Consider the following 20,345-nt stretch of genomic DNA (forward strand, 5'->3'; position numbering starts at 1 on the left):
AACTCGAGGAATCTGCGGGTACCCCACCTTTGTTCGCGACCCAGACTAAGTGCATTCATGTAGCTGAAGCTGTGGCTAGTTGTCCAACAATAATCAGGCAATTTTGTCTTTGACCTTGTTGCATTTGTGGAACGTGATTTAGAGAGAACCACAAGCTCGACAAGGTCAGAGACACAATTTTTTTATCATTATTGGACAACAGGTAACAGCTTCAACTACATGAATGAACTTAATTTGCGTCAGTGTTTGCGAACAAAGGTGGGGTCCCCGCACATTCAGAAAGATTAGACCCTATGCAATGTTAACCATAGCCCACTTCGCGAGGTATACACTGACCTTAACTGAGGCAACTGGGCATTCCTCACTCTGTCTTTCTTGGCGTACACTGATGATGTCCCCCCAGAAATTACATGTTTGAGTAAATTACTTTGTGTTGTTCAGTTAAGTCGGTGTGTAAACCTTTTTTTATAATAGTCATTTACTGTGATGTGACGCAAGCACACACATTTGGAGGTTCCTGTTGTCTCTCTTGGTCTTCCTGGTCTTGATTTTGGAATAGGTTGTAGAGGCAAATAAGGCCTCTGGGAAGGACAAGAACGGCAGTTGCTTATCACAGCCTGTGACTAAAGCATATGGATGTGCTTCAGTTTAGTAAATTTAGTAAATAGGAAGGATCATGTTCCTAATGGTCGTCATGTGTGGCCAACCCAGCCGAAAAGAAGGAAATGGTCCAGTTGGAATTTCTAATTGGTTCGAATGGGACCCAACAGGTCCCATGTCAAAACCTGTTGGATCGTTCAGTTCCAATTGGACTGTCCAGTTGGTAGTTGAGCACCCATTGTAAGGTCCATTTGGTTTCATGCACTCCAACTGGACACTCAATTGGACATAATGGGTCCAATAGGTCGTTCTGATAGGGAACTCCAGTTCCATTTGGTCTCTCGGTCTCCAACTGGTCCGCCCAATTAGCAGACAATTAGCAACTGTTGGCCCAACTGGCAACTGATTCCAATGTAGAGTTGTGAAGTAAGTGATGTTACTCAGTATTCTCAATACAATTAGTCAGTGCATGTGTACCTAAACTATTAATGCTATCAATAAGCAACAGTAATTTATTACAGCATATACAGTTTACAGTACAACAGTTTATACAGTATTTTATATTTTAAAGATTAGTTCGTCCCCCGGAGAGCGAGATTTTTCGATAAAGCAGAAAATGCGTAAATTAGGTTTCATAGCCACAGCTGGATAGAATATAAAATGACAGCGCCAAAGAAAGTTCGTGGTTCTACATCGCACGAGTAAAGCTTTCGCTGTCTTCACTTCAGTTTGAAATCGAAACTTTGATGCTCTCATCGTCATGTCTGACGCAGCGCATCGGCATCACCCCAGAATCGGTTTGAACAAGTTTCCGTTGGCGTCGGTCGCGTCGATTGTGTAGCTCCGTGAATGAAGCGTTTCGTCTGGTTTTTCAAACTGTGTAAGAACGAGAACATAATTGTATCTGTCTCGTGAGCTGCTGTGTTATGCGTAGAATTTTCTCTTCGCACCCGTGCACCAGCTGAGTTACGAGGAAGGACAAGCGGCCCGTGTATGACAGTTGTGAATTTCCTGAACTCTCAAATCCGAACTAAGGTGGGTGATAGTAACTCAATAGATATGTATGTTTATCTGAACCTCCCTTATGACGTGTCATCGCCTTGCGCCAGATAGCTAATAGCTTTTTAATAAAAACCTGGTGTATTGTTTTCGTTCCGAAATGGCCATTGTAAAGTACTTTGTTCTGAGCAGTTCTAGTCAACAAGACTAGTCCCAACGTACAATAAACAAGTTGTTACCTCCTGCATATGTTCGTGTGTGATATTCACTGATGAAACCGTAGCTGTAGCCCTATGTGGCAGACCCGCGGTAGGGCTACTTGTTTCCAATTGGAGACCCTACTGAGTCCGAAATTGCAAAATTCCCATATCGGACCCCCCTCCTGGGAACAAGGCTAACCGGAAGTCGCGCGTCCCTAGTAATAAATTGCGCTGTAATGTGCAAATTCTGTAGTGAGGTTAGGTTAGGTTAGGTCAGTACATTTTACACGCGCGGGGGGGTCCGGGGGGGGTCCCCCCCCCCGCAGTTGTTCGAGACTGTGCTCACTTCCGTCTAAGCCTCGTTCCCAGGGTTAGATCGGAGGGGGTCCAATGTGGGATTTCTGGCTCACTCCTACTGAGTCCACCTGGACCATTTCGGGGGACCAATTGATTTCAACTGGTTTCAGTCCAATGGGTGACAAAAACACAACTGGAATACCAATTGATTACGTATGCGAAAATGTCCAATTGGACCAATTCTTTTTTTTTTTACTGGGAATCTCATGGACAGATAGAATTTGTTGTAATGCTTGCCTTTACTTAAACTGTATTGTGTTAAGAACTTCGTTTTACCGTACCATGATACACTTTTCTACGCTGTACTATGTACATTTTGCAATGCCGCACAGTAGTACATTTTGATACTGAGAAGTTTTGACATGCTCTTGTTCAGTACAGTGTTACATTGCACTGTGATAAACATTACACTGCGATAAATTTAGTCATGTGAAACTGTGATAAAAACACTTGTGTAGTGTGTTGATATGTTTTTTTATGCTGCACGTGGTAAACTTTGTAATGCCACAATCTGCAATACATTTTGCGATAAATTGTATACCATAGTCGTAAATAAACAAGATTATATACCTTACTAGAACACTTGAGATGTTGCTGGTTAGTATAGTGCATTGCCTCTGCAGAAGCTGCTATCATGGTGATGAAAACAAGTACAACATTAACACAATGCAGGGATTTAAACAACATCCTGGGAACATCCTGCGGTGACATCTGTGCAACATTTCTGCAATGTGGAAAAATGTGAACAAATCAAGTCTCCTGGATGTACATGTGACATCTACAAGCTCTCTGAAATAATCCCTGGGATATCCAAATATCTTGTGGTGACATCTGTGGGACGTTCCTCAAATGTGGAAAACCGTGGAACAAATTAAGTCTCCTGGACGTACATGTGACGTCTACAGGCTCTCTACGAAAATCCCTGGGATATCCAAACATCCAGGTTGGGATATTACCCGGACATCACTTGTACATCTATGGTTTACTGGGTAAGCCTGTGCGGTTGACGTGCGATACCTCAAACTACGGTTTGGGCGCTGTGCCAACACAAGAAACGGAAAGGAACGTGTTTAGATCTGTGGAATTCGCTTCGGGGACCCTCACAGTCGCTGAAAGAAATTACTCGAAAAGCAAGAGGCTCTAGCGCTAATCGTTGCTGTAAAGCGTTTTCAGAAGTACCTCTTCGCCGAACATTCACTGTATAGTGACAGACCGCTATCCCCTGACGACTTTGCTAAACCCAAGGCTAATAGCCGCGGCACGGACTGAACGATGGAGGCTACTGTTGGCTGAATAAGACTACAAGATCATCTACAAGAAAAGCTATGAAACTAGCGACGCTGATGCGCTATCAATTAAGGCTACCGCTGCAAGACTCAGGTGGAGAGGAGCACAAACTTCAATACTTTTTGCCAGTAGAAAACGCGCCGCTAACAAACAAGAACCTTCGAGAAGAAACGAAGAAGGACGTCGTACCTTTAAAAGTCATAGAATTCACCAAAAGAGGGTGGCCGAATGTAGTTCATGACCCAGCACTGCAACCGTATTTTCAACGGAACGACGCACTATCTGTTGATCAAGATTGTCTCGTGTGGGGAACACGGTTGGTTGTGCCGAGTTCACTTCAAGGCCAGGTAATCAAGTTGTTGCACGAAGAGCATCCGGGCATTACAAGAATCAAATCGCTCGCCAGACAGCACGTGTGGTGGCCGGGATTAGAACCAACGTTGGAGCAGGCGGTAGAAACTTGCGAAATATGCCAAGTTGTAAGGAACGACGCTCAACGTGTTCGGCTACAGGTGTGGCCTCTGTGTACCCGTGCGTTTCAAAGAGTGCACGTTGACTTTGCTATCAAGGACAAAACTTCTTCTTTGGTGCTGTTGACAGTTACACAAAGTGGAAGGAGGTATTTCACATGACATCTACGACGTCTCAGAGTACGATTGAGAAATTGCGGAGTGTGTTTGTTTGGGCTGCCTGAAATGATAGTGACTGACAATGGTCCACAGTTTGTGAGCCTCCAATTCCTAAAGGAACAAGGGATCGAGCACAGCACCATCCCGCTATACCACGTTGCTTCAGACTGTTTAGCAGAGAGGAGAGTACAAACTTTGAAGAGGTCTCTCCTGAAACAGGTGTTGGAAGAACGCAACCGTGCGACCTCAAATACCATTCAGCACAAGCTCTCAAATTTCCTGTTCAGCTATCGGATGACGCCTCACAGCTTCACCTTAAAAGTCACCGGCCAAGCTTTTCTTAGGAAGACTGCCCCGGACACGTCTTTCCCTGTTGAAAACAGGAACAACCTAGGAGGGACTCGAGAAGCAGTTGCGCGTGAAAAAACAAGCCGACATAAAACCAGGACCTGCCAAATCGTTCCGAGAAGGTGAGAAGGTGTGGGTGAAGAACACGAGAGGAGAGTCGGAGATGTGGTCGCCAGGGCAAATCCTCCGTCGCACCGGTTCTGTATCATATGAAGTTGGTGTCTCCGGAACAGTTAGGCACGTACATACGGACCACCTCCGAGTCAGGTACAGTATAGACGAGAAGGGTGCATCGGAACTGTTGGACAATGTGTCGCTTAGTGACACCGTATTTGTTTCTATGTCAGATGGAAGTACATCTTCAAGTGAAGTTCAAGTGATAAAGAAGTTAAAATAAAGAAGTAAAGATGTTGACGATCAGGGTGGTGGTCGCCACGCGAGTGATCAGTTGAGTAGCAGTGAAACTGAGGAGGGTAATACAACCAGAGAGCGCTCATCTCGTGAGCGCCAGAAACCGCTCAGGCTTGCTTACGACCGTTTGTGTTGCCCACGTCAAAACTAAGTGGGGAGGAGTGTCGAATTTTGTACTGTAAGTTGTTGCTTCACCCACCACTTGGGGGTGTTTTGTTGGGTATGAAAGGAAAGAAACCTTGGAATAAAGTAGTTGGTGTTTTGGCTTCCTGCGTGTCATCTTCTGCCTGCATGATAAGGTACGACAATTGGATGGTTCGGCCCGAGTTTGGCAAACCGGCTGTCCTCCCCGGTGACGGGCGGAGGAAAAGTTTCCCAGCATATCTTTCAAGCGTATAACACAGTGTAGGCGATTTCTCGCGTGAATTTTCATTTCATTTTTCATTTCATTTAGTTTATTTATTTCGTTCATACGTAACATGAACGCCGAGTGTCCGGCAAAAAGCAGCCTAGCTAATTGACTAAGGCCGGGCACCCGGTTGCAGTGCAGCAGTTGCAATGAGCTAAGAAAGAAAAACATATAAGGAACAGAATGTTGTACACATCAGGTCATCTATAATACATTGGCATCAACAACTTCAAAAACTAAACGAAACAGGTCATGAAGAGCAACAAGTAACAACCAGTAACGATCGACTTGAGCGTGCCATTGATTTACACACTGGGTTCAGGGGTATCCTTCCAGAGAAAATGGTTTATTAGTTGCTTACGAGTTATGTGTTGTGTAAACGGATCCATGCCAGCATCCAAGAAGTCGTTTAACAAACGCGGGAGCGTCACTGTGAGCGACTGTAGGCCATATGATGTGCGAGAAAAAGGTACCATCCATTTGTTTGGGTGACGGGAAGGGTAGGCGTGCCTCCTTTCATTCAAATTTGCGAGACCCAGGAAGTATGTATTATTGTATTTAAGAGCTTTTAAAAAATATTTACTAAGTAGGAACAAATGTAACTCTTTGATTGGGATCATGGCATACCGCTTGAAAAGTTCTCTAGTATCAGCATCAAAGCTAACGTTTGAAATCATTCGAACTGCTTTTTTCTGCACCCTGGATAAAGAGTGGATGTTTGTTTCTGTGGTGTTACCCCCAAACTAAATGGCAATAGGTGATATGAGACATGACAATGGAGTTATAAATGTAAATCTTTGCGGATGTTGGAAGTAGGATATTTTGTTGGAAGTAGGATATATAGCGATATTTTGTTACAATACCTATACCTCTCGACATTTTATTCCGGATGTGTGTAATAGGTTCGTTCCACGTTAATGTGTCACAAAATGTTACTCCTAGAATTTTTGTGCATCTTGACAGACCTATAATGTCATTATTTATTCGTAAGTCCAGCGCTACACTGGGAACCTTATTTTTGGGTCGAAACAAAACCGCCTCTGTCTCATTTGTGTTTATAATCATGCCGTTATTCTTGGACCATAGTGCAAGTTCAGAGAAAACATTATTTGCTAGAGTGTTGAGTTGGGCAATGTCTTGGTGTGTGACCAAAAGACTTACATCGTATGCGTATATTATGTATTGAATATGTGGACTGATGTCAACAATGTCGTTGATATATGTGCAGAAAAGCATAGGCCCCAAGATGCTTCCCTGTGGAACTCTCACTTTCAGTCCGCACATCTCTGATGAACAATTGTTAATAACAACAAATTGCTTAGGTTGGTTAAGTATGATTCTAATAGGAGGTTAGCTTGCCCTCTAATGCCATAGTGTTCCAATTTGCTAAGAAGTATTGAGTGAATGACGAGATCAAAGGCTTTAGAATAATCTACGAATATTCCCAATAAGTATAACCTCATTTCGAAGTTGCGTATCAGGCTTTCTTTTAGTGTCAATAATGCAGTTTCGGCTAATCTGTTTTCTCGGAATCCATGTTGCGATTCCACAATGTATGAATGCTTATTTAAGAACGATGTGATTCTTTTGCGCATTATATGTTCAAGCGGCTTAGAAAAAAGTAGTATGGATACTGGCCTATAGTTTGATAATTGATTACTGTCACCCTTCTTGTAGATTACAGTGACCTTAGCGATTTTCATGCGCTCGGGAAATGTCCCAGTGGTTAAGGCCAAATTATATGTATGCGCTAGCAATGGAGCGATAATATCAATGACGCATTTTATCGACTTGACATCGCAATCGAGAGATTTTTTATTCCTCAAGTTTAAGACGATCGTGGCTATCTCCTTGTCGACTGCGGGTGTGAGGAATATCGATTCCGTGACATTGTCACGAGAGAGGTAATATGGAGGTGGTACATCAGTAGCATCGAACGATGCAAGATTGCAGAAAAAGTTACTGAACAGATTTCGAAGGTCACCGTCTGAGATGCCACTGACACTAACATTGTCCGTCACAACAGTCGGATTTAAAATGCGCCATAACTTTTTCCATGCAGTGACCGCGTCGCAACTCCCCGAGAAGAGGTCCCGATAGTAGCCTGCCTTGTTTAGTGGCACGGTTGACACTATTGCGGAACCTTTTATAGATATCAAAGACTTCCGAGTCTTTTGTTTCGATAATTTTTTTCTAGAGTCTGTTTTTCTTTCGCGACATACGTAGTAGTGCAGGCGTAATCCAAGGTTTACGTGCACGTGACGGATGTTTGACACGGTGCATCGGGAAGCTACTAACATAGATAGGATGAAGAAGAGCCATAAAGTTGTTATACGCCTCGTATGCAGATGTTGAGGTGAATACGGCGAGCCAGTCACTATTACTCAGTTGCGACCTGAACTCGTTTATTTCCTCATCGCCCATCTTTTGGACTGTATGATACCGCAATTTCCTTTGTAGGTGTGTACTTTGTTTCACTTGCATCACTTGCATCACTAGAGATAACACCGGCAGAGATTGCCTCAGAGGGTCGATTTGTTATCATCGAATCAAGGAGCATTGACGAGGTATCGGTGACGCGTGTAGGATCTGTGATAACATTGTAACATCCATACGACTGCAGTAAGTTCGTGAAATCGCATGCTTGATTGTTATTGTTAAGCATATCAAGGTTGAAGTCACGACATACATAGATATTGTACATATTTTTGGTACACGTCCTTAATTTTTTTTCCATGGCAGCGAATAGCAACGTGATACCGGTAGTCGGAGGTCGGTAAACCACTACAAAAATATCATTTTGGCATTTGACTGCGAGCATTTCAATGTAATTACAAGAGCTCAGCTCACAAAGCGTTTCACACGTCAGCGTATCTCTGACCAATAATGCCACACCACCACCTCTCCTGTTAGTGCGATTTTTAAAAAAGTGTTTATAACCAACAGGAATAAACATATTAATGTCATCGTTATCTGTGTACCACGTCTCAGTTAACATAACAATATCAAAAGCAATTTCGTCTCGTGTTCGTCATAGCTCAATGAATGCGTACAATGCCTAATGAAATAACTGCAGGAAACTGCGAAATAACTTAAATAGGCGCTGGAAATAGCGTAGCCTTACCACTAGAAGTCGCACTGATGGCAGCCCCGAGAACACCGAATATCCACTGGGTGTACATGGGATATGTCATATACATATCATAGGATAGGATATACATGTCATAGGATGTACATGTGATAATGTCCATAGGATATTTGGTGTTGTTGGAGAGTGAGCGGGGCGTCACCTGAACAACCGGACGAGCCTATGGGAGATGAACAAACAAATCTTCACTGAGTAGTGCATGTAAATATCAAATACCAGCGGCATTGCGGAGTGGATATAGAGCCTGCTAGATAGTGGCTACTTCAAGATTGCCAAGGAGGCTGGGAGATGGTCGGTTCGACTTGTACTACCGCCAGTGCTTCTTGAGGTTGTCCTAGTGTTTTCAGGACGAATGTCGACGTAGTCACCCCTGTATTCAGCTCAGGACTTCATACACACCCTTTTGTCGCCCACACTTTTCAACTGTGTGCTCTTTCTGTAGGCCTCTCACAGCCATAGCTGGGAACTAACAGAGATTGAAATAATGCGACAACTACGCCACGCGTGATTACGTCGAAGTTAACGTGTCTCTGAGCAGATATTCAGCTATGAATATAAATAATCAGTTAATTCAGTTCGTACTTGCGATGAGTTGTTATGTTGCTTGATCATAAAATTTTGACATAGGAATAAATGTAAACTACTAGTATAATTAAAATAATAAAAATATAACAATAGTAATGATAAGAACAGCAATACTGACAACACAATATTACTGATACTAATAACAGTAATAAATAAACGTGATCTTTTTTTTTTTTTTTTTTTGCGCTGAAGCATACAGAAGAACACCACATAATGTGCCGTGCCGAGAAATTATTACATAGGGGCGATTTCAAGGAGGTTTCGGCAGTGTGGTCCTGTCGACCTCTCAGATTTTTTTTTCGGTCCAATATACAGGGTGTCGGCTCTAACGTGTCCAGAAATTATACTTAAAGCGAGCGATAAAACAGAAACGAGCGCTACTTTTCAGCTACTTGACTAAGAAATAGGTGCTACTAGTGAAGCAATACCTGTTTCTTACTCAAGTAGCAGAAAGGTACAACTTCCTTTTCTTTTATCGCTCGCTTTAAATTTAATTTCTGGACACGTTAGAGCAAACACCTGGTATGTTGAAGCATAGTACTTAGAAAGAACATTGGTGGAGGAAATAGATGAAAATATCTATTTAAAAAAATAATTCTTATGACTGACCATGTCGACAACAGCGCTGCCACGCAATTTTCAGGCTTCGTATCTCCGTGGCCATTAGGGCCACGCAGCAGTTAATTTTTTCCACGCATATTGCCAATTTGCTGCTGTACTGTTTGCTCTATATTCGATGTTCTACGTTCGGCAGGTTACCAGATAAAAAAAATCGCAAAGTCGCTTGATTCGCGAAAATCGCACTTCTTCAGCGCGTATTTCTTGCACTACGCTATGCGAGCATGTGATGAACAACATGTGTCAGGATAATGAACCACGTCACGAGTGGGCGAATATGCCCAAGCAGCACAATGTTCTGAAAGTCGAGTACAATAGGGGTGGACGGCTATGTGGAAGGACTTGAACAGACTCGTAAAACTAAAGAACATTGCTACGACACATACCGTTCACCCCTGTTGCACTCGACTTTCAGTACATTGTGCTGCTTGGGTGGGAAGTACGCAGCAGAAGATGCACGTTTTTGCCTAACCACCACTCCATAACCACCCCGCTTGAGGGATTACGAACGAGGTTTTCCTACAATTTCTTTTATGTGGTTGGGAAGAGCGTTTAAATACAAACAGAACCATTTTCGCACACATCAACTACCTGACAATTTTGTTTTGAAAATGAGGCGGCTTTGCGATTTTTTATCTGTACACGTGCAGAACATAGGACCTCAAAGATAGAGCAAACAGTACTGCACCATCTTGGCAATAAACGTGGAAAAAATGAACTGAATGGCCTCAGTGGTTGCGTAGATACGAAACCTCAAAATTGGGAGGAAGCGCAGTGCTCGAAATTGTGAGACCCGAAGATCATTTTTTTTCAAGACAAGTGTAAAATATTTACAGCTATTTCATCCGCCACTGTACTTGTTAGGCACTAGGCTTCGATTAATATTCGAAGGAAAAAAAAAAATCTGAGTGGACGACCGCACCCCCCTATCTGTACTCTGTTTGAAATCATCCCTACGAATGCTCTACAATGGAACGGTTCCACTCAATGGATTCCCTGTTCATATCACTGATCTTTTTCCTTATCTGTTCCTCTTCAGACTTTTCGCAATCCACAACGTATCTGCCTCATTTCCAAGAGCTTTCGCTCCGAGTACAGCTTACCAGAAAGACAGAAAGCGAGAAGTGATAACATTGACCGGGTCACTTATATCTCCGCTATGTTTAGTAGTGGGTATGCAATAAAGACTGAGCATACCGAAGACGGCATGATACAATATACTAACAGTAGAACGGTGATTTACAGACACTACTTGATTTTGCAGAACGTAGAAGCGTGTTCGGGCGCTTCAGGGATTTATTTATCGTTGATTTGGACGAGGGAATGTAGAGAAGTAATATGGTCTGGAGGAGAAAGCTACGGCGGACGTCGTCGTCTAACTTGCGGCGCAACTTACTGCGGCAATACCTGGCTGCATTTACGTTGCGATTAACAATGCGATGCTTTTCTAACAAGTACGCCACGTGTGATTACCTCGAGGTTAATGTAGTTTTTGGGCTGGTATTCAGGTGTGAAGGGAAATGATCAGCTAATTAAATTCACACTTGCGATGGGTCATTAATTATTATGTGGCTCGTGCAAATTTTACATAGGAACAAATGTAAATTACGAGTATAATTAAAATAACAGAAACGTAATAATAGTGACAATAAGAACAACAATAATCATAATAATAACAGTAAAAATAAAACAATCTTTTACGCTGAAGCATACAGATGAACACCAGATAATGTGGCACGCAGGAAATTTATGACGTAGGAGTGATTTCAAGCAGGTTCAGACACACAGTGGTCATGTCGACGTCTCTGATTTTTATTCGTTTCAATATATATTGAAGCCAAGTGCTTAGGAAGTACATTGGCAGAAGTACATTGGTGGAAGAAATAGCTGAAAATATCTTATAATCGTTCAAAAAAAAAATCTTCAGGACTGATCATTTCGAGTCCAGGGCTTCCTCGCAATTTTTGGGTTGGGTATCTTCATAACTGTTAAGTCCACACAGTTATTTTTTTCTACGCTTGTTTCCAATGTGCGCTGTACTGTTTGCTCTATCTTCGAGGTTCCAGGTTTCACAGGATTCGCACAGTAATCCTGACAACACGTGTCAGGATAATCAACCATGTCACGAGTGGGCGAATATGGAAAATAGGTAATCGAAGTTCCTCGTTTTTGCCTATAGCCATCCCCCGCTTAACGCACTTCAGGAGGTACATTCCAGATTTATTTTCCAACAATCTCTTTTCCACCAGAGGAAAGAGCGTGCGTTTAAAGGGACGATCGCATCCGGCTCGGTCGGTTCCGAAACTATAGTGCTGTTTCAGTCCCTTTTTATCACTGATAATAGCGCCGCAAACCCGACGCGAATTGGTGGCGTTGTTCCTGTGCAGTTTGATGTAACTCATGACAAGAGCAGACGACGCGTATTGAAAGTATTCCGGGATTCCCTCTCCGGAGAGCCACGAAAACGTCATCCGGACCAAAGGAGTCACATGATCAGACTGCGCCAATGAGGGCGCGCTTCCCGGCACAGCTGGCAGGCGGGCGTCTGCAAGGCGCAATCTCCAATTGTCTGCTATCATGTCGGAATCAGAAAGGGATGTCGCGTCGCTGCCAAGCGATTTTGAAGAAGACACCGTCGATGAAGTGGTTGTAGACGATGACCCGTATTCGACAGGCCCGCTATCACTTCATCCTGCTCGTGACAGAGGTGAGATATTGGACGTGACCTGCACGACGACATGCAGTTTCAGGTACGTTTCATTACCGGATCGCAGGCGTACGGCGAACCTTTCCACACACCGGCTTCACAGGTCCACTTGGCAATGACAGGTACTTCTGCGACTGCTGTAATACCAGAGAAGCATGGATGGACACCTTTGCTGTAGTTCTGTGAGCCAGATATCTGCTCTGTGTGAAAACGCCAGGTACCCACACTTCAACGAGCTTTGCGTTCAGAGAGAGCTACTGGTAGTCTACACGCCTCGTGTTGCCGATACGATCACCGGATGCGGCTTCTGTATTCAAGGGACAACAGATTCAGTGGTGCACAAACTTTTAAGCTATATCCTCCGAAGTACAGCCTACCCCCGTTTGTGCGGACCACAGTTCCCGACGGAAATGCCCCGACAGGGGGGATCCGTATCAAGTCCGGATAAAAGGGGGTGGACTAAGCACGTAATAATTTCACGTGCACCGGTGTAGTTTTGAAGAGCTTTCTTGTTCTAACAACAGACTTAGTTCGTGATCAGAGCTACACCGTGTACACGCCATATATGCCGTGTAATTTTTATGGTAGTAATGTACATGCAGTATAATTTTCTCTCACTCTTTGTCTGTTCCAAAACAGATGCCTGCTACTTACAGCATATTAGTCATTGAAAGCTGGGCCCCAGAAACAGTCTCCAAATTCCAGTGTGTGCTTTACACCTAATCAGAGGACACTATACAGTCACAGTCATATTATGGATATTGTTATATTAACATCAGTAAGTTTCAGGTAAGCTTCTGCCATGTCTGCAGTGCAAAGTGTGACTGATATGATTTTTGTTCTTGGAGCTGCATGTAATTTTTTAAACCCTATTCGAAAGAATTTTCCACAATTGTCATGTTCTGTACATGGAAACTGTGTTCGCTTTGCAGTAAACTCAGTGACTGTGAAGGTTCAGAAGGAAAGAATCTGAAGTGATGCTTTTGAAAAAACACTATCACAGCATAACCAAAAAGTAGACAAACTTCAATCAACAAATCTTACGTTGGTTCACAGTTGCAAATATCAGCTGACTTGACACTCCTCTGTTGTTCGAGTGCGTGGGTAAGAACAGCCAGATGTGGTGTTTTTGGTGCAGTTTTTATTACCTTTTATAGTACCATGCAATTATTTGATTACAATGAATCATGGACTGGTTCTAGAATTTCATTTATTACAGATAGACAATTCACACAAACCATGTATTGGAATGAAAAATAATTCATATTACACAACAGTTATTATGCCTGTGTACCTAAAAGGTTTTTATGAAATTAATACAGTGCTGATGTGCCCTGGATAAAACTTGGGGGGGAAAAAGTGAACATGGTACATTACGAGTCTTATTCCTATCATTCCCTTACCTCTTTCATGCATATGACCCTTCTTCGACAGCTATGAACAGAACTACCTTCAAGACTACTGTGATGCTTCCCACATGTCAGTGTGCACAGTAGGAAGACAAAATAGCTGGCACAGTTATGCCACCTCATATAAGTATGTACAGATTCCTTCAAAAGCTTACAGAACACAGGGTTGACGTAACTTCCTCACAGGAGTGACACCGTATCAGCGAACTGGTGTGCATGCAGTTACAAATATGTGTCTAGGCTAACAAGGTGCCCACCTGTCAGTGTGTCAGCTACGGATGAATTTTGCGGCTAAGGTGGCACTCCTAAGAAGAGATACATGCCAACCCTGTGTTCTGTTGGAACTTTTGTCGGAATCTGTAGATACGTGTTGGGATTATTTGGTGGCAAAGATAGAACACTGTAGCAATATTTTATGCCCAATTCTGTTGGCTATTGTGTTATCACCGGGTGTAAAAGATCAAGGAAGGGCACTCGGGATACAACCACATCTTACTACATCCCCTCTAGCAATCCTTCCCCAATACCGCACAAAGCTGTTGAAAGACACTTATTTTGCCATGCAGAGTGAAATGAACGAATCTCACTCCCTAGGTTAGGGAATGTACTTTGTACATAAAATACAAGCCAGGAAAGCGGCGTAGCTGAGACCTCCTGTTGGGTGCCACCACTGTTGGTGAATGTTCCAGAGCTCTCATGACTTCAGCATTGTTGCAGGTTCTCCAAGACTTCTTCTGAAAAAAAAAAAATAATAAAAACAGATTTAAATTAGTTCGATACTGCTATTTTTTCAACACCTTTACTTCTAAACAGTCCATAGGTAGTGCCACAATACTTTAGTTGTATGAATATGTAAAACTGGTTTCATATATTAGCATGCAGAATGGGTTTATCAAAAAGCAACGCTTGTCTCTGTGTAAAGCATTGGGTGGCCCTGAAAAGGGCCTTTTTTTTTGTTCTTCTTCTTCTTTGTCACGGTTTCTGAGGGGTCTGAAGTGTCAGCGTGTGAGGTGGTCACAACCCTCACTTCTGGAACCTAGGAAGAAAAGTGCAAAGTGTAATAGAACGACTAGTGGTCATAGTAAGCAGGTGGCAAACAGCTCACATACCTGGCCTGGTGCTTTTCCACAGCTTGTGCCAAAGCTGGTCTTTCACCATATGTTGCTGCACGTGGTGGTCCAATTTCCACAGAAACAGGCTCCTTTAGGTGTTTTTCTATGCGAGACAACACCTCGCCAGTGAGGATTGATGTATAGTCTAAAAGAAAAGGAGAAAGTGTGAAATGGCCACAAAACTGCGTAGCACTTTGACAGCAGCAACTAGATGCTACATAATGACCGAAATTTTGTTAATGAGATCGTTCAGTGGCTTTTGGTCAAAGGTGAGATAGCAGAACAGAAGACAATCTTCAAGATTTGTAACAGACAGATTAGCTTTGAACCAGACTTCTTCATAATGCCCTGAAGTGATTGCATGACTTGTAATGAATTAGTGATCCATTACCCAGCGGTGTATTACTTTTCCCGCAGAGACTGTGATGAGGTGTATGAAGGATTGTCTACCTGACCGTCTCGTTTTTTTTACATGTTATTGCAAATGTTATGCCGTTTGACCCCCTTTTTTTCAAAGGAAGATATAATTTGGGTGAATTCACAGTAACGACCGGAGTAAAGTTACCTTTCCTCTTGCTATTCAGTTTCATTTAAAGTTCAGCAATTAATAATGGTGATCAGTTACTTTTTCCAAGCAACAGGCACACGTCTGAATTCAAGCAGGATTGTTTCCCATTCAACGCTCTTGCATCCAAATTTTTTTCCTGAAAGCTTCCTATGGTCATCAAGTACCTGCATAGTTCGTCTTAGATAGGAAATCAACCTGCCTGTACAAGACAAATGACAAAACAGCATAAATCTAGCACTGATGGCTTGTTTGCAAGAACTGAGTAACATCCTGATTGTAAACTTCACAGTGGTCACATGATCAAAGTTCAGTTGGTCATGATAAGTATTGTACGTATCAACTTTTTTGTCTGTTGTACGTATGATACAGCCATTGTTTCAAACCCTGATAATTTAAACTTTTAGTAAATTCAAATTAATCCGAAATTTTTGTTTGGTCTGCTCTGTTTTCTATCTACTGAAGAGCTATATGAACCAGGCTTTACCGTCCCGTAATTCCAACTCTTCACCCACTAGTAGAATTTCCCTAACCTGGTCCTGGTCTGCTATTTTCTGGGTGCGTGCTATCAAGAAAGGTAGAAACCTGTATCATATAGTTAGCTGTGAGACCAGTCAAATGTAGTGGCAGTCGGATTGCATGATGTGAGCTACAGCAGTCATGACCATCAGTTGTGGACAATTGTCGGCAACCTCCCCCCCCCCAGCACAAGACATATATGGCTCCATAACATAATTCTCTCTTGAAGCCCACATTTTGAGGCATTTCTGATAATTCAAACAAATTTCTATGGTCATGAGAGAACTGTTGAATCCCCTGGAGTTTGAATCAACAAGAGTCTACCAGGCATGATAGATTGTGTTGAGTTGCAGTACTTAGCACATGCATGATGCTCACATCTTAGAAGATACAAGAACATACCATACGTAGCATCTTCCTTTAGAGGTACGGGTACCCACGTTTTCTTGAGCTTGGATGGCTTCAAGCGGTACTGTTTCGTACCTTCCCTCTCCAACTGCGCGCGGTCCGCATTTTCATTGTAGTGGAGGATAGCCAGCTGTGTCCTATGAACCCGTCCTCATTCTCATAAGACATTTGAGTCTTCCTAAGCCTTGAAAACTGCAGATTATGTATCATACCTGGCGACCATCCCCTCGTCCGAAAATGAATAGGACTTTGGCAGGAAATGGATGAGGACACTGTGGAAAGCCTCTAGTCCGTAAGTTTGCCCGTGCGAGGAGAGCATTGGGATGTCCCTCAGGAGCATAGGTGCCATCAGGATATCCCTCACTCGTCTGTAGGTCTCAGTATCTACAATGGCATGTTGTCAGATGCATGTATGCATGTTATTGTATAGTGATACCCTAGATTAGGAACAATAACTACACTGATGTAAATATGGTTGACTCACATTTATCTAGAGTTAACTTATTTAGATTCCTCACTTCGCAAACATTGAATATGGGGACGGGTTTCAGCTTAAGATACCCCTGAGTTCAATATTTAAAGGTCTGTCACTATCCAGACCACCAGAAAATAATGGATGTCACATAAGTGAGTGTGGAGTGTGTAACACTTTACAAGCTGCAACTAAATTACATGCTCCACTATGTCAGTTTTTTCAGTGCATACCTTCTTTGAGCCACTGTCGTGGTTCCGAAAGCGGACCATGGTAGCAAACTGGGTACAGGGGGTCGTCATGCTCATGGATGTCGACAATATGGTTAAGTGCCGACACCCACTTTGCGATGCACAATTCCCCATCATCCCCACTCGTTTTCGGACACCAATAGGCATGCCTGGTCAGGCTCTCAATCCACAGTTTCACAACATTGTGCTTTGTGGAGCGGCTCAGGGCTATGAGCTTCTTCTTGATACCTGTTGGGAGACACCGTGCCTGAAATATCAAACTATTCTTACCAGTCACTATGCTCACCCTTCACGACGTGCCACACATCAAATCGGTGTTTAATATGTGGGCAGGACTCCCTCAGCATGGCCTTGATCCCAGAATGGCGGTCAGTGACTAAACTGTCCACAACCATGTCTTGGACCTCGAGGAATGCTAGGCATTTCTGAAGGCCGTACGCTTCCATGGCATTGCTGCTGGAGACCTCGGTTGACTATGTCAGAGAAAACATTAGGAATAACATATTAAGGATATACAACATATAGGTATTTTTTGCTATATAAAAAATGGAATGACTATAGGTAAGCACTATGCTTTTTTTTTTGCTCCACCAGGGCGTAGCAAGCCGACATAGGTCAGGCTGACCTCTCCTTGCGTGGACGCCACCTCCTGTTTATTAAACTTATATATACCCCCCCACTATGCACAAACAGTATCTGGGCTTTGCCCGAGAAGCCATGCTTAATCAATGAACCTCAATTATGAAATTATTTGCCCACTAATCAACATCTCACATAGAATGCCCTGGCTGTATGACCGCACACAAAAATAGCATCTTCACAAATTTCATAGCTGTCGTGTTAAAATGTCTGATACATAAAAGCAAGTAAATATAGGATGACCACCCTATCTATGTTTCTGGTGACGATGTCATGAGTTATCCAATTCTACCAAGCATTGGCGTATAGCCAGAGGGGGATTATTGGTTCAGCCCCAAATGGTACATTTGGTAGTGCAGTTGCGAGAGAGAAATTGTGGAAAATCCTACTCTCTTATGTAAACTCCCTATAGAACCTCTCCCAAAATACTCTTCTGTCTACACTTTTGTTACTGAGCCTACAACTATGAAAAGCTGCTCTGTTGGTCATAGACAGATAGATCTGAAGTACCTTCACCAATTCGAAGTGGATAATGCGGTTGACAGCTGTCTCCAGAAGAGTGTATGTACCATAGAGTGCTGTGTGGCCAGGTGAGTCACACCTGCCGTCTCCGGCAAGGACCAGGGGCACCGGACGAAGCTGGTCCAGGATATCAGCCTGCTTACTCATGTAGACCTTGAAACAGTTTGCAAGAGACAGACATTAGTGACTTTTAAGGCAATATGAGCGTGCATCAAAGTTAGGTGAACTGAGGACTAATTGGGTCATAGGCACTCGCAGTGTTTATTTTTCCACGTTACGTCACTACACTCACGTCATTCACAGCAGGGAAAAGGTGCTGCTTCTGCGTCCTGAAGTACTGTGACTTCGTTAGGGTGGCCACCTTCATCATATCAAGCATTCGAAATGCTTTTCTGATGTTGACCCCGGAAAACAGAATGGCAGAACATAGCAGGATGTTGCCAAGTGGCCTGTCCTTCACCCATGGTTGGCTGTGCCAAGTACGCTGTTTGCCACAGCTGCAAACAGTTGTAGACTTTACAGATGTTCCCCTTGTTGTAGTGTCAACACGAGCTTCATCACTCATGCAGAAGGGGCAGACACACAACAGCTCTTGCAGGCTGGACTCAGCGACTAGGAAGAACCGCTCCTCCGGATTTACTCTGAAAAGCAGGAGGATATTTAATTGCTCTACAAATGTATAGCGTCATGTAATTATACTGTACTGAATCATTCACTTACGTTTGACGACTGCGAGATTTTGAGTGCCCAGGCTGCTGCTGCTTCTCGTATTCATCACTAAAACAAAAGAGAGGGAGAGAAGAAGAGGAGCTTTTGTTATAGTTACTTATCCACTTAATGACTCTTATGCTTACTCTTCAGTATCCGAGCTCTCCGTTGCTGTGGACAGGTGAAACGTCGCATCCATAGGGTCAGGTTGGCTGCGTGCACCAAAGAAAATAGTTTATTCCATTTACACTTTCCATGGGCACTGACATGTAATGCAGTTACCAAAGTCTCAGTAATAGCAATTTAGTAAATGATATGCTCATATAGCTCACATTACCTGGAGGATCCAACTGTCGTATCCAACTGCTCAGGTACTGGAGTGGAGCTCCGGTCCTTGTCATGAGACATTTCAAGTGAGGCATCAAAGAGTTGTGAGGTGCCCACATCATGTAAAAAAACCTCTGCTGTGGAAAGCACTGCACTTTCACCCACGCTGTCTTCTGGGCATTCCGTCATTTCAGATGACGTGAAGGAGAGGCTACTGCCAGGTGGAAGGGTCAAGTTCGTTTGACTTGCCCTGCTTGGCATAAGGATTCGGATTTGAGTTCCTGCATGTAGACACGCAAAGAAACTAAGACATTTTGAAAGAAAGTGCTGAAATCATGCTTTTCTCTTACTTTGTCAGTTTTGTGCAACCTTAATAGGTGTTCCAAAAACCATGTATTGTGATAATGAATCTCACAGCTATGGATTACAACTGCATGCATATAAAGTACCTTAGTAGCTTCAGTAACATTTTCATACCATGCCATGTGTGTGCAGGCAATGCCAACAAGCAACACGAGCGATATGGTGAGTTGTACAGTCGTTCAAGTTGTGACTGCCTCCATAACCTTGTTTGGCTGACATGTATGGTAAGGATGCAGCAGTGACCCTGCACAGCATTATAGCTTCCTTCTGAACTATCAACAAATTTTGTGTACCAAAAACATCTGCCAACAATGTTAAATTGTGGAGAATGTCAGTCATGTAAGACAGTATTTGCAGCACTCTGCTTTGCCATAGGTCAGTAATTGCCTCTAATTAACATGGGAAATGTTTCTCCTCTGTGTTATGTGAAGTACAAAAAAAGACATATCGTCAGACGTTATTACCAAGTGTGGCAGTTGGAACAGCAGTCTGAGTGTTCTTGTGCCCCATTTTTCTACTTTCAATGTGAGGCACATATGGCACCAAGGTGTACAGGAAGCCATATTGGCTGACTGTCTGGTATGGAATCAAAGGGTTGAGGGGTAGTCCATCCAGGATGAGTACTTGAAAAATCAAATGAACATAAGATTTCATATTAGATACATAATGCCTACTGATATCTTCACACTGCATCAGAGAAAGTATATATGTACCTAAAGTATGATTTTCAAAGGGAACGTAAAGTGCCTCTT

At 43.0% G+C, this 20,345-nt stretch overlaps 2 protein-coding genes across 2 annotated transcripts; both read right to left on the reverse strand.

Moving 5' to 3' along the window:
* Nucleotides 1-14,659: 14,659 nt before the first annotated feature.
* Nucleotides 14,660-16,674, reverse strand: LOC135376429 (uncharacterized). Its single transcript, XM_064608933.1, has 4 exons — nt 16,524-16,674; nt 16,306-16,448; nt 14,817-14,964; nt 14,660-14,743 (listed from the first exon to the last, which is right to left on the reverse strand). The coding sequence occupies exons 1-4, from the start codon at nt 16,658-16,660 to the stop codon at nt 14,731-14,733; spliced, it is 441 nt and encodes a 146-aa protein (XP_064465003.1). The 5' UTR covers nt 16,661-16,674; the 3' UTR covers nt 14,660-14,730.
* Nucleotides 16,675-16,878: 204 nt separating this feature from the next.
* Nucleotides 16,879-18,778, reverse strand: LOC135376437 (uncharacterized). The gene is made up of 4 exons (XM_064608938.1): nt 18,488-18,778; nt 18,184-18,348; nt 17,321-17,507; nt 16,879-17,262 (listed from the first exon to the last, which is right to left on the reverse strand). Exons 1-4 carry the CDS (start codon nt 18,758-18,760, stop codon nt 17,006-17,008), a joined length of 882 nt encoding a protein of 293 aa, XP_064465008.1. The 5' UTR covers nt 18,761-18,778; the 3' UTR covers nt 16,879-17,005.
* Nucleotides 18,779-20,345: the final 1,567 nt, after the last annotated feature.

This window comes from Ornithodoros turicata, chromosome 1, assembly GCF_037126465.1.
Source record: "Ornithodoros turicata isolate Travis chromosome 1, ASM3712646v1, whole genome shotgun sequence".
Lineage (NCBI taxonomy): Eukaryota > Metazoa > Arthropoda > Arachnida > Ixodida > Argasidae > Ornithodoros > Ornithodoros turicata.

What these genes read in the sequence shown, in the direction of transcription:
- LOC135376437 (XM_064608938.1), bottom strand. Translation starts at nt 18,760, where the DNA reads ATGAGTGATGAAGCTCGTGTTGACACTACAACAAGGGGAACATCTGTA. An exon ending in TTTTCCCTGCTGTGAATGAC is followed by an intron (nt 18,349 to 18,487) that starts GTGAGTGTAGTG and finishes AACTGTTTCAAG; the next exon opens with GTCTACATGAGTAAGCAGGC. An exon ending in TCCACTTCGAATTGGTGAAG is followed by an intron (nt 17,508 to 18,183) that starts GTACTTCAGATC and finishes TCTCTGACATAG; the next exon opens with TCAACCGAGGTCTCCAGCAG.
- LOC135376429 (XM_064608933.1), bottom strand. Translation starts at nt 16,660, where the DNA reads ATGGCACCTATGCTCCTGAGGGACATCCCAATGCTCTCCTCGCACGGG. An exon ending in GACGAGGGGATGGTCGCCAG is followed by an intron (nt 16,449 to 16,523) that starts GTATGATACATA and finishes ACGGGTTCATAG; the next exon opens with GACACAGCTGGCTATCCTCC. An exon ending in AAAGGAAGATGCTACGTATG is followed by an intron (nt 14,965 to 16,305) that starts GTATGTTCTTGT and finishes CTTTTCTTTTAG; the next exon opens with ACTATACATCAATCCTCACT.